At 34.5% G+C, this 14,802-nt stretch overlaps 1 protein-coding gene across 5 annotated transcripts in view; it reads left to right on the top strand.

Moving 5' to 3' along the window:
- The window catches only part of KYNU (kynureninase), a 181,343-nt gene that overhangs the window by 122,640 nt on the left and 43,901 nt on the right, over window positions 1-14,802 (top strand). For 4 of the 5 annotated variants that reach the window (XR_012094178.1, XR_012094179.1, XM_073019652.1 and 1 more), the window contains exons 9-10: window positions 7,115-7,213; window positions 7,979-8,052. Coding sequence is in view for 3 of the 5 variants with exons in the window: in XM_073019652.1 (XP_072875753.1) it covers window positions 7,115-7,213; window positions 7,979-8,052 (173 nt within the window). In the remaining 2 variants the exon portion in view is untranslated. The remainder of the gene's footprint in view (window positions 1-7,114; window positions 7,214-7,978; window positions 8,053-14,802) is intronic. The other variant, XM_073019653.1, reaches the window with a different exon arrangement.

Raw genomic sequence — 14,802 nt, forward strand, 5'->3', positions numbered from 1 at the left:
GCTTTTGAATCATAACACTTGAATGAATTCTGGAAAGTTAAATGCTCCAAGACCATGGCAAAAAAACCTACCAGCTTTCATCTTCCTCCTTTCCATTCCCAGCTTTCTCTAGTACTAGTCAAAAACTCCCTAATTAGGAATTCCTTTGGGAAATTCCAATATCAGAGTTAACTAGCCAACCTATTGTTGCTAATCATTTATTCATACCCTCCATATAGAGATGACCAGCATGTGCGCACACACACACCCAGACACACATCTCCCTATACCATTTTCTTTTTTGTTCATTTTCCTCAAACTTCCCATTATACTTTTTAAAAAGTAATATTGTCCAAATTCATAGCACTGTAGTTCTTGGATTGTTTCTTATTACTTTTGCATCAAGCAAGGAATGATATTCAGAACACTTAAATATCTGATCGGTATGGTATAGAAGCTGCATTTCCCACAGTCACAAAGGTCATACTCCATGTTAATACCAGGTAGTATCCATCATTAGCCTATTAGAATGTACTGATAGTCACCTGGAATTCACCCAGCATGCTGATAATGGCGCTGGCAAAGGCATTGTCTCATCCACTGGACCCTGGGCTAGTCCCTAGCAGTGAACATTCACAGGCTGATATTCACAGACACTCTTCCATCATGGGACGCAAGGGCTGCAGCCATGGTTGATTATTCAGGTGGCTTAGGACAAAGACATTTTATGGACCTTAACTATGTTATTATTTTAATAATTAATAAGAGCATATCAATGCATACCATCTATATATCAACCCTGAGTATAATGACAAATATCTTATCTTGTATAAGTACTTTTTTCATACCAAATTTGCTAATTATTAAGAGTCTTCACAATTCAAAGGATTTAATCTTGGTGAAAAAGGAATAAACTAAATAATAATAATAATAATAACAATAGTCCAAAATCAGTTTGTTACCAAATCAATCCATAAAGCAATCAGAGCTTTAATGCTACTAGGAAAATAATTCAGCTTTACCATTTTATATTTCATTTTAATAAATAGGCAATTAATCGAAGTTAGGAAAGAGTGAGCTAGCTTTTCTCCTGGAAATTTCAGCACAGGCCCTATGTATCATGTTATTTCACTAATTAGAAAAATGTTTAGTTTTGTATTAGTGAAGATGGCAAAGACACACGATATTTCTTGTTAATTGAGAATGATTTTGAACATATTCTCAACTACTATTTTGTCCAAGATACTTCATTCTAAAAGATATCATGTCTGAATAAATAGCACATGCAATAAAATTGCATCAGAAACAGAATCCCTCAAATAGTTTTCTTATAAATTTAACATCACTTTAGAGAACAGCTATTGACTTTCGTAAGACTTTATTATTTGTTCATTCATTTATTTATTTATTCAATAATTATTTGGGTTCATATTGTGTGAAAGAAGACAGTAAGATTGAAAATTGTTACAAGAGAGATATACAAACAGGGCTATAGAATAAGATAGAAGAGAGATGGCAAAATAATCTTCGCCCAAAGTTATCTGGTGATCAAAATCTGAGGTTGCTAAGCAAATGGAGGAGAGAAAGCACATCCCCAGGAAAGGGAAAAGTTTATGTAAAATGAGAGAAGTCTATATGGGGCATCTGATCAAGGGGCACTAGCAGATCATGCAAGTCTTTAATCATACCCAGGAGGGCTGAGTGTGGTGGTTTACACCTGCAATACCAGCACATTGGGAGGCCGAGGCATAAGGATGGCTTGAACCCAGGAGTTCAAGACCAGCCTGAGCAATGTGGTGAGAACTCCTCTCTACAAAAACTTAAAAAATAAAAAATAAATAGCTATGTCACCAGAAAAGGGTTCCCAGTCCCAGAGACCCCAAGAAAGGGTTCTTGGATCGCTCACAAGAAAAGATTCAAGGTGAGTCCATAAAGTAAAGTGAAAGCAAGTTTATTAAGGAAGTAAAAGAATAAAAGAATGTCTACTCCATAGGCAGAGCAGCCCCGAGGGCTGCTGGTTGCCCATTTTTATGCTTATTATATTTCTTGTTTTATACTAAACAAGGTGTGGATTATTCATGAGTTTTCTGGGAAGGGGGTGGGCAATTCCCAGAACCAAGGGTTCCTCCCCTTTTTAGACCATATAGGATAACTTCCTGATGTTTTCATGGCATTTGTAAACTGTCATAGCATTGGTGGGAGTGTCTTTTAGCATGCTAATACATTAGCTTATAATTAGCTTATAATACTAGTAATTAGCTTCTAATGAGTAGTGAGGATGACCAGAGGTCACTTTTGTCATCATCTTGGTTTTGGTGGGTTTTGGTCAGCTTCCTTACTGCAACCAGTTTTATCAGCAAGGTCTTTATGACCTGTATCTTGTGCTGACCTCCTGTCTCATCCTGTGACTCAGAATGCCTAACTTACTGGGAATGCAGCCCAGCAGGTCTCAGCCTTATTTAACCAGTCCCTACCCAAGATGGAGTTGCTTTGGTTCAAACACCTCTGATAACCATACCAAGGACTATGAGTTGCATTGTGAAATTAATGGGGGCTCTGTAAACAAAGGCAGTGAATCTTATCATCAAATGTATGATTTATAATGTTTATTGGAGAAAGACAGGCTGGAAATAATCATAATGGCCTGAAAATGATTGCAAGTTTTAGATTGACTATAAAGTAAGGTGGCATGGTGACTGAACAATGAATGCTGTGCTGGTTGTGTCAATATGAGTGTAAGCTGTGTCAGTATGAATGTGATTGTGTCAACATGAGTGTGAGCACCTGTGGGTAATTTTAAATAAAATGTGTTGAAAAATGCTTGATTTTTATTGAAAAATTGCATAAAGTAGGTACTCAAGTATAGAGTGTATGCTTTCACCTGTGCATATCATGTTACCTACGTGAGGCAAAACAATGAAAATATCTAACTGGATGACTGTAGAGAGGTTTTGGAGACCCTTTAGTTTTTTTAATGTTTAAGATGCTGCCATCTAGTGACACTTTTGTGAAATCACTTTGCTGTGATACGTTTGTATCTTCCAGTTGTTTTCTCAATACATTTTATATTTTCATAATTTATATTGTCTACCAACCAATAGGGAAATAATTACAAATGCATTAAACATAGTGTAGAAGCTGTACTTGATTTTTTCAATGTGGTACCACAAATGTGGCCACAGGGATTTTAATAATGGGATATTGTATGTCAAGTTTTGTGGTTTCTTCAATGTGCTGTTCTTTATAAGTAATTGATAACTAAAGTGCTGTTTTTTCTATTTATTGAGTTTTCTTAGAAAAATTGAGTTATAAAAACAAATTATGAAAATCTGAGCTGTAAAAATTGCTTCACAAAAGTTGCTTTAATTGGAAATGTTGATGAGAAGAAAAGAGGGTTTCAAATTCAGAATAATTAACTTTTTTCCCCATGTGTAATTTCAGTATTATAAGTTATATAAGTTCAGTATTATAAGTTCCCCATATAAAATTTCAGTATTATCTTAAAATATAAACAAATAAATGTGTGTGGGGGGTTGTGTGCATGTCTATTAAAGCTAAACATTAGTCTGCAAACCTAGGTTTTGATGACTTAATGACTTCTAAGTTTTGATGATTAATTGTATTCATGTCCTATTACTCCTTAAACTTTTATGACAATAGAGCACTTGTCTTATTTTTATGGTATGTATTGCTCATTTTTTTGTGTTAGAAACAAATAATAAATTAATCTCCCTTCCTCCCTCAAAATTCAGTTATTTTGTGCTGGTGTATTGTCCTTTTTTGAGATACTATCTCCAGTCATATTATAGTGAATGAGGTTTTCAATTAATTAACTTTTCAGCATATTGAGGTTTCTTTATGCAAACCAACGCTATAGTGTAGAAGTAAGCACATCTTTCCGTAAAGAACTAAGTAGCAAATACTTTAGGCTTTGTGGGCCATATGGTCCCTAATGCAACAACTCATTTCTGCTGCTGTAGCAAAAAAAAGCAGCCATGGACAATATTTAAACAAATAAGACTGGCTGTGATCCAAAATTAAATTTACAGAAACAGACTATAGTTTGCAGGTTTCTAGGGAAAACACCTGTATTTGTAGTTTGGGGTTATTTTTTCTTCGGTGGTGTTAGAACACTTCTAAAAATGTATTCAAGTATTTACTTCAAAAACTTTAATTCCGTTGAGAGTTGTGTGCCTTCAGGGTTCCAAAAAATCTAGTTTGGAGCAGGTATGTGCACATGGTAAACTAATCATACACATGGAGAACTACACTCGGTAAACCAATCATACACAAACCCAGAGGTAAAATGTTTCGCAAAGTTCTATTACCTGCATTTAGCCATCAGTTTTTAAATTCATGTTCATATACAAAGTTGTCTTAATGTGGAATGAATCTTTATATTTTCTCAGTAAACATTTCAACATTTTGATATGCAGTAAGTTAAATTACTTTGATCATCAGCAATTAAATTAGAAACCTCCTACTTGAGTACAATTTGGATAATATGTATTCATTGTTCCAGTTTGTGCTTCTGGGAATTTAGTGGAAACAGAGACTTGCTTTTTAACATCGTGAATTGCACTAGGCAGACAAACAAAACACTTAAAACCTCATGACAAGTAAATAACTAAGACAGAATGGAATCAGATCAGAAGAAACTCTTAGGGTACAAAGTCAATGTGTATGAAGGAGACAGTAGAGTTTACATTAAACTTTGAAATTCTCTCCCAAACAACATCATTCTTCCTCTTTATTATTGGATAAGAATTCTTTTTAAAAATTAAGCTCCATATAAAACAGCTGGCTCACATTGAGGATCTGTATTGTATCAAAGTATGCATATTTGCGTACCAAATAGCATTAAGCAAGGATTGTTATCCTTATTCTAACATGAGAACTAAAAGAACTCAAGCAGTAACTGATCCAAACCCCCATCTTGTGATCCTTTGGTATCTTGTACTCTTTAAGAAGAATGGTAGCTGTAATTCCTAAGACCAAGTAAAGAATGTCTTGGTTTTTGGGGACTGAGTATATCAATTCACTCTTCCCTTAAAAAGCTATGTAACAAATCATCTCGAAACTTGTTGTTTTAAAACAATAACCATTGATTTATGGATCACCTTGGTGTCAGAGCATCAAGGTAGGACTCGGCTGAATGGGTTCTGCTAGTCTCAGCTGAGCTCACTCATGTTTCTGTGGCAAACTGCAAGGGGTGAGGAGGGCATGGAGGAGCAGCTGATCCAGATTGAGTTCAGGTGAGGATTATTATACTCCACATTTCTTTTATCTTCCATCTGGGCCAGCGGTTTGGCCCAAGCAAGTCCTTCTCATAGAGATAGCAGAGAGCAAGAGAGAGCAAGCTTAGTCACTCAAGTACTTTTCTGAGACTGTTTCTATTACATGTGCTAACATTCTTTTGGTCAAAACAAGTCGCATGGCTGATCCCAGTGGCTGAGACTTACACCTTACCCACAGTGGGAGGAACTAGAACTTATCTGGCAAAATAACATGGGTGCAAGAGAGGGCAGAGAAGCTGAACCATTGATACAATTGATAACACTGCGTATACTTGAACTGATTAAATATGCACATGATGTGGGGTTAAATGCTAAACAAGAAAACTATTGACTCTTTCAGATTACTAGGATACACTAAAGCAACAGTTCAGAAGCTTTTTAGAAAGGGAAACCTTCTACACTCTTAAAAAGCGCTGAGGATCTTAGATTTGACGTTGGCTCTATATCTATATTTACTGTATTTGCAGTTAAAACAGAAATTTAAAATGTATTTATTTGTTTTAGAATAACAACAAATGCATTACATATTAACATAAGCAAAATATTATTATTCAAACTATGTTTTCTTTAAAAAACAGTAGCATTGTTTATATTTGGCAAATCTTATTAACACCCGCCTTAATAGAAGACAACTGGTTTTTTATACCTGTGTTCAATCTCTCTGTTTCTCTTTTTGAATCTTAGAAAGAAAATAGGTACTCACAGAGATATGTAATCAGAAAAGGCAGGAGTGGTTGAATAGTCTTTCAGTCAATTTTGTGTATTCTTTGATATTGCATCAGAATTTGACAAGTGAGAATTTTTTAGGAGTTCTGGTATGGAATTTGAAACTGAATCACTGAATATTCTATATTTATTATATAAAAATCCATTGACTGAACTTGCATTTCGAACAGATCCTTTATCAATGCACAATATGTAACACCAAGCATTGGCCATTCAGAAAATATTGGTTCATTGAATTATGTATATTTTCCAAATATTGACATATTTAATTATATAATATTTAAAAATATGTATTACTACTATGTTCATCAGAATTATCTCAATAATAGGAGCTAGTCATACTCATGGAAGTGGATACAAGTTTTTCAATATTCTAATTTCCCCTGGAAACTCTAATTTTTTTAATCATTGGAAGCAAATATTGTAAGTTGTTTTATTGAAGCGACACTCCATTTTCAAAAGAATATCTGTTAAATACATCACACATGTGAATTATCACTGTTTGTCAGTTGCTCTTTTGTGCAGAAATGGTTGTCCATGATATAAAAGTGGCAGGTTCAGCATGCCACTCAAATAATTGCATAAATACATTGCTTTAATACAGTCATCCTACTTCAGAATGTAGTCAAGTGTTTTATGTGTACTTCCCACATTCAACATTAAAAATATAAGAATTAAGGTATTGAGATTTAATGAAAATTGACCATTTTTACAGTTTTCACAAGGAGATTTTCACATGAAACTTTCCCAGGTCCCCAGGTGAAAGGCTGGGACCAATGTAATGACTACTAGTACAGTTTGGTGCCACTGCCTTGGCTCCTGCTGATGTAGGTGGCAGCTGTTTTACCCATCACTGCTTTTACATTATCAATACAAGTGTCAATCCAGTGAAAAAGGCAAAGAATGTCTTAGCATTATGACAATTGCTTTGATCTGGTGGGCCTTCTGAAAGGGTCCTGGGAATTGTGGATCATACTTTGTGAACCATTGCAGCAAAGAGCAAACCATAATTTATGGTACAGAAGTTTGTCAAGTATTTTCTTAAAGATATTTGTACTTATTATTTCTAATCATTAAGCAAATTTAAAACTTATTATTATGTTCTTCCCTAGGGTTGTTACGTTGGCTTTGATCTAGCACATGCCGTTGGAAATGTTGAACTCTATTTACATGACTGGGGAGTTGATTTTGCCTGCTGGTGTTCCTACAAGGTACAAAGGAGTTAAAATATTTACATCCCTTTATTTCACATTGACATTAATCTGAAGAAGAAACTGGATCTGTTGGCCAATTTTAAAGATTTCAGTTACTTTGCCTATTTCTTTTATTATTATATTTTCTGATTTTAGTTAATAGAGTTATATGATGGAATAGTGTGGTAAGTAATTTAATTCTAGTATTTCCATCAATATAGAGAAATTAATTCTTCCAATTCCTAGGCTGCTATGAAAAAGTCAGGAGGCTCTGGAGAAAAAACCCTACACTTAATTCAAATTGATAATCTCCTTAGTTTTTTTTATTGATAAGTTGTGAAATTTCTGCATATATAAAGATAAGTTTTAGAGAATCAACTTCGAATTCATATTTGAAAACAGTTTAATTGACAGGGAGCATGAAAATAAAACCAATTACAATTTACTTGTTTTAAAAATATACTTTTATTATTATTACAATATTTTAGGACAAAATAATTTAAATGTATGAATTTTGAAGCCAGACCTCAGTAAAACTGCTTTCTACCAGCTAGAGCAAAATTGCCCCATAAAAGTAACAGTCATTTATTCTCAACCTAATAATACTAGTTTTTGTTTGTTTTTCTTTGAAGAAGGTGACCCAAGCTTCTGTTTTATCAAATAATCACACATTTTGAACTGGTCAAAAGTTGTGGTTTCAATTAAAAAATTCAAATGACTATATTGTTTAGTTTTGTCACATATTCAAGTAAACCCACATAATTTAATTTATTTTCAATCTAGTATCTAAATGCAGGCGCAGGAGGAATTGCCGGTGCCTTTATTCATGAAAAGCATGCCCATACAATTAAACCTGCGTGAGTACCATCTTCAGATAATTCTTTGGTGATGTACAAATTAATTTGCATTAATAATATGTTAAATTTACATGAGTTCTCTAAGATGCTATCCAATAGGAATTAGGATTGGATTAGAATGATTTTCCTACTCTGCTAACAACAATATACTTCATTCGAAATAAATGCTTTCCAAAGAATTCAATTGGTTGAACAAGAAATTTAATCAAAAAGGGAAGCTTCAGTGCTAAAAACGAGTCACTGCAATCATGTAGAGCAGATGGTTTAATGCAAAGAGACCCCTTGAATATTTTTTTTCAAAAATTAGACTTTAGAAAATTTCAGATTCCTCACATTGATGAATAAATCAAAGGCAACCAGAGCTGTGCCTAATAGAGCCTTAAATGCAGCATGTTATTATTAAAATTACATCTACCTTTAAAGCTATAAATGTTACATGATAGCTTGTAGGGAATATCTTCTGTCCTAAAAGACTTTATAATCCATGAAACCCGAAGAAGCTGAACACTGAACAACAGACTGACATAAAAAGTAATACTTTTCCGTTTTATAGAACTCTTCATATTTTAGAGCAAGTATAAATGCAAATGTAATACACCAACAAATTTACACATTTTTAGTTGTCCGGGGAACTCGAAAGTGTTCCTTTTGCTTTTTTTTCTGGAATGGAGATAAAGAAATAATATGCTGGGAAGAAAAAAAAATCCCTTTTCATAGTTGTTGTATTGGAGTATGTGTGATGAGGAGACTGTCTAGACTCCTAATAGATAATGTAATAATGTTTGATTAGTTTTCTGAATTTTCTCAGCCACTGGCTGAGTGGTATAATCTTTACAAGAATTGAGGCTGAATTAGTAATAGAGTTTGGAGCACCTCACATTTCTGAAGTTCTATGCATATAAATCCTAGGAATTTAAGATGATTTTCTATAGTTTCTTTCATTGTGTCTAAATTTTTTTCAAGGTTTTAAGGTTTTAAACTTAAGACAACATTTTCTTTAGACAGATATTAAGTCAAGCAGACATCTTACTTGAATATCATTATCAGTACATTAGATTTCCCTTCATGTCCCAACATCTCTGAGAAGATTGAAAAGCAAATATTATAAGAATACCATGTTTTTCACATAGACAGTATGCAAGATATTGCTTGCTTTTGTATGATGATGGCTCACAACCCTGGCCATTTCTCACTCTCCATTTATTTAAATTGAAATAGAGGATCTGATGTATTATATCAGTCCAAAGGGTAAGCCAGTGCTGAGGTGGAAGGGGTGGTGGCAGGGAAGAAATAATATACACAAATTCTAGAGAATGTCAGTGTTCAGAGTTAAGCTTTGACCTCCTAGCATGCACAGGTCTTGCACCTGAGGTTTCTCTCACCATGGACAAGGAACAAGGGCAAAGGGTTGTGTTGTGCTCACATATGCCTCATTTTGTGGAATTTCAAGATCTTCTAGACAGTGTTTAAATGTATGTTAAGTCTATACTCCCGGGAGAAGGACCATCTAGGCAGACCAGGTTCACAGTTTAACTTGGTCTCTTGGTGGTCTGTCACCTGGAGAATCTTCTATGATTGTTCAGTGTTCTGGTCTCTGAGCTGAGGTAGTATCAGCCCCTACCTATAAGCAGTTATTGTGAGAATAAAATGAGATGATATATGTAAAACACTAAGTATAGCCACTTGAGCATTTAATATAGTTTGGATTTGTGTCCCCACCCAAATCTCATGTAGACTTGTAGTCACCAATGTTGGAGCAGGGGCCTGGTGGGAGGTGATGGGACAATGAGGCCTACCCCCTTGCTGTTCTCAAGATTGTGAGTTCTTATGAGATATGGTTGTTTAAAAGTGTGTAGCACCTTCTCCTTGTCTCTCTGCCTCCTGCTCTGGCCATGAAAAATGTGCCTGCTTCCCCCTTCACCCTCCGCCATGATTGTGAGTTTCCTGAGGCCTTCCCAGTCATGCTTCCTGTACAGCCTGCAGAACGGTGAACAAATTAAACCTCTTTTCTTTATAAATCACCTAGTCTCAGGCAGTTGTTTGTAGCAGTGAGAGAATGGACTAATACAGCATTAGATGTGATCAATAGGTGTGGGGTTATATGAAAAAGAAAATCCAAAATTTAAAATATACAGGAAAAAGATGGGTGGCATTCTGTAACACCCTAGCCCAAGTATTGTTTGGTAATTATTTAGTGCTGACCCCTAAGTACTTTGTTGACTCACTGTGAATTTGCATGGTAACATGTAGACTTTTGCCCAGTGGAGATCATTTCTCTTAAGCAGAAAATATAACCTCAAAGTTTACAGTTTGTGACTTTGTAGGACATTAGTTTGTAACTATCACCGAGTTTATTTTAGCAGATCTTTGATAAGTGGACTGTACAATATAATCTCCATTCCTTGGAAATGTAGTCTCTCTTACATGCTATAGGAAAGAATTCTGGGCTTCCTACCATCTTACTGATTCCCCCACTATTTTGTGGGTTGAATGAGATCTTTCGTGGCTGTTTATTTCGTATGTATATGAGAACCTTGCTTTTAACTTTTCTGGAAAACTATATGTTATTAGCTGCTGTTGCATTTTAACAATTTAGCTATGGAAATTTATGCGACTTAAATTAGGCTTGACTCACAAAGGCCACGTTAAGGAAAACTTTGGTTGTTTTTCTGTTTATTGTTTTCTTACACTCCTAAAGCTTCTTTTTAAGTGATGTCAGTGACTAATTTCAGTGCTGTCAACTTCTAGCCTTGACTCTCTATTCCGTACCGAGTATCTTATATTGTACTTAATTTGTATTAGGAGATCGGAGCTCTTTAATTAGGAATGGAATGCAGCAGATTTGGACAAGTCAAGGACAAGGTATTTTCCAATCATCACTTCATTGTCCCTAATAAGAAAAGAAATGTTTTACTGAAATTTAACTTTGTGTCCCTTAGTGTGTTTTACTTTTTTATTAATCTGAAAATCAAATGCCACCTGTGAGAAGAGTGATAAACAAAGAAAAGACCCAAAAGCCTACAGTATCACGCTACTCAAATAAGGGTAATTGTTCAGATGTTAAAACAATGTTCCATACATAAAATATTGTGAAGATGGGGAGAGTTTTCTTGTGAATAATATTTATAGTTCCAAGGTCAAATCCAATTAAACTTTGAGTAAACTTTAGAGTCAGTATGACTACTGACTCTATTTGCCCGTTGATAATTATATTTCAGTTTGTTAGCACTCCAAGATTAGCCAGTTTAACTAAGTTTAATAAGCCTTCTGTCATCTTACTTTTCTGTTCTCTTAGAGCTTTAGGGAGACCAAACAGTTTTTCACTGTTAAAGTATTCAGTATGTGGCCAAGAACCATATGGAGAACATCAAATACAGTGGAACGAATGTAACTGCTCTTGATGTCACGCTTTGTGAAGTCGTCTTTGTTGCTTAAAAAGGGTGACATCTAGTGGCTAAACATGTTATTTCAAATAAATAATATCTAAATAACATTTCTTCTCCTGGTCCACTTGTTCACTCTTTAACAAGTATTTTAAAGTATTTATGTTTGAATTATGTGTTCTTTTTTTTTTTGATAATTTGACTATATATTGATAGTGCAATAATTGTGCAGTTTGAGCCTTCAATAAAGAGGTAGAATATGATGAAAATTGGAAGGAAGGCTGAGGGGGCATTCTTGGTGCTTGGTTAAACAGAAAGCTTAACAGTTCATAAAGGCTGAGCTAAGAAAGGAATTATAAGCATAGAGAGTGTATCCCCAGATATATAACATTGCATTCTAGAAGTCTAATATTTGGTATACAATTTTGAAATAGTCCTTTATGTGACGTTTTCATTAGCAAACAGCAAATTGCATCTGTACCAAAAGATTTCACTTCACTTTTTGTTTAAATATGCATTTTGGACATTGTTCAAAACCTATGACCTAAGGCTATTCCAAGAGCCCTTTGCTCACAAAGAGAATGAGTAAATTAGAGACCAGAGTCAACCCACTGCATTAAGCATCATAATTCAAGCTGTTATTCTCACCTAGAATTTAACCTTTTCCTAGTTCATTATTACCTTTGCTCATTGCAATGTCATATTCTGAACTTTGTCTGTACAATAAATTAGGACTGAGTCATGAATAAATGGCTTCTTGGATGTTTTTGCCCCACTTCAAGGCAGACTTTAATTCAGTCTAACAGTTAATTATTGCTCTGAAATATGAAGGGAACTAAATTGTACAAATTTGACAATCTGAAATATTTTGCTGAAAAACATGCTTAAATAACATTGTAAATTTTGAATTTTTAAAAAAATTACAAATGTTAACCCTCATGGCACACTTTAGAGGATTATTTAATCGTTTAACTTTAGGGGATTCAAAGATTTGTGGATCCTTTAAGGGATTCTTCTGTAAGAGCCCATACATTGAGATTTAAGATACCACCTCCCTCTTTTTTTGTTAATAGAGAGTCTACTACGAAAACAGGAGTGGATAATATGAAGTATGAAGATTCCATCTATCATTTACTTTTTTATGTTAGCCAGTGAAATCATACATTCTGAAAACCTGCTGTTCCTCACTTTTCACGCTGGCTTAGCAGACCTCCACACGCACCCATTGTATTAGATTCTCCTAAAATACTTTTCTTCTGAGCTTTTTTGAATGGGCAAGAATGGGGCCGACTGACAATTTTGATAAAAATGCTTGAATGTTAAATTATGCCAACACATTTCTGTAATCAGCTAGAGGTATTTGATTGAAAGTTTTAAACAGTGATGACATTTTAAAGGCTTTATTAAGGGCTTGAATCATCTCCTTTATTGTAATGAGTAATTTGCTGGTGAAAAACAACCAGCTGAAAAGGCTGGCTGACTTCAGTGCATGGTTAAGGAATACAAGTTGTTATTGTTTGGCAACAACATTAGAAAAAGAATATGCATCAAACAATTCCCAGGAAAGTCCCAGAAAGAATAAAAATAAACATCCAGAAATGTCAGCAAAAAGACTTAAAGAATTATAACTTTATACCATGCTTGTCCCAACTGTGCAATTAGCATTGTATGAAGAGATCATCTTTTGCACATTTGTTCTGGGGAATACTGACTTACATATTTCAATTCCATATGCTTTTCCAGGCAATGGTTGAGAATGCCATAGCCCGAAACTTATCTATATTTTAAATCCTGTTTTAGTTTCCTAATGATCCCTTCTGAATTACTACTTATCAAGTCCCTATCTACTACCAGAATAAGGCCTTCTTGTGCAAAGTTTGAGACAACAGGACATATAGGTCGCAGTAGCAAGATGTGTGACTTCACAACACTTCTGATGCTTTCAAATGAGATAGACTAGTACCAATAGATTTCTCAGTGAGTTTTTTTAGAATCCGCAGTTGAAATATGACCTCGGCCTTCTGAGGCACCTGTTCTACTTATTTAGCATGTATTTAGCCAGTGTTAAATGATGACTTTTCAGCTACAACTTCTTGGCCTCTCAGCCATATATAATTGGCTATCTCCTTTGTCTTTAGTATTTGCCTCCCACATCTCTAAGCTTATGTGGTACCATTTTCTTTTGCTTCTGCTCCCATGGGTGTGAGAACTCTTCTGTATTTTAAAAGGTTTACTTTTTTACCTTTTCATTGATTCTCTCAAAACCTCAGTCCTTAATCCTCTTGCCCAAAAGTATCTCGTCCACAATTATTTCAACAATGCACAACTGGTGTTGAAGAAACGAACTTTCATTTCCTGCTTTACCACTTGCATACTTTTTAGCCCTTATTTTCATCTGATTGCAAATTGCAAGAGTTTGTCATTATTCAGAAATGATCTCAGTCTCCAGAGATATAAGGAAAATATTCACTAATAAACTTCCCACTTGTAAAATTAGTCCTTACCTGAACATAATTCTCCAAGTAGTAGTAGCATCTATTTCTATGAATTACTCTACAAAGTCTTAGTCTCTTGCTGATTATATAATGTCATAAATATTAGACAATACAGTGAAAACATAATGAAAATGATTGTAAAGTAAGATGTTTCAAGGGAGATTCAGGATGTCATGATGCAAGTGAATTTGGAAAACTCCTAAATCACAAAATCACGGCCAATGAGACTATGTCAGAGCAGTTAACAGGTGAAGTGGAGGACATTTGATAATGTACTTCAAAAGGAAATAACTGGAATATCAAGCATTCAAGAGAAATGATGAATGCCTCACAAATCTTTGTAAAAGTTATCTTTAAGGACATGCTGAGAAAGTTAAGTATACTATAAAAGGGATGATATTTTGCTACCATATCATTTTGTCAAGAAATATACTAAAAAATCAACACGACTTATCCTTATTCTTATTAGAATATTATCATTTTAATCTATATTTTTTCAAATCACATATTAAATTTTAAGCTCTACATTTTAAGATAGTACCTCTGTCAAACCTTCTGCCATTGACTTTAAAATTGATTTATTTAAGTGTTTGTTTCCTATTTTCATTTGTCATCAGATAATAAGGACTTTGGATATGTCTGTACGTGTGTATACACACACACACACACACACACATCTTTCTATCTCGGAAACTAAATATGATAAAACTTGCGTTTTATCTCACATAGGTATCTTTCTAAGATAATCTTCACTCTCTCACGTAAAGAGAATGATCCTGAGTTTATTAAGGAGACATGAACAAACATAACCAACCAATATTTTTGTGCAAAAAGCTTCCATAGGTGAAAATAAATATAGGCTATTGCCTGTG

The sequence above is a fragment of the Chlorocebus sabaeus genome, chromosome 10, assembly GCF_047675955.1.
Source record: "Chlorocebus sabaeus isolate Y175 chromosome 10, mChlSab1.0.hap1, whole genome shotgun sequence".
Taxonomy (NCBI): Eukaryota; Metazoa; Chordata; class Mammalia; order Primates; family Cercopithecidae; genus Chlorocebus; species Chlorocebus sabaeus.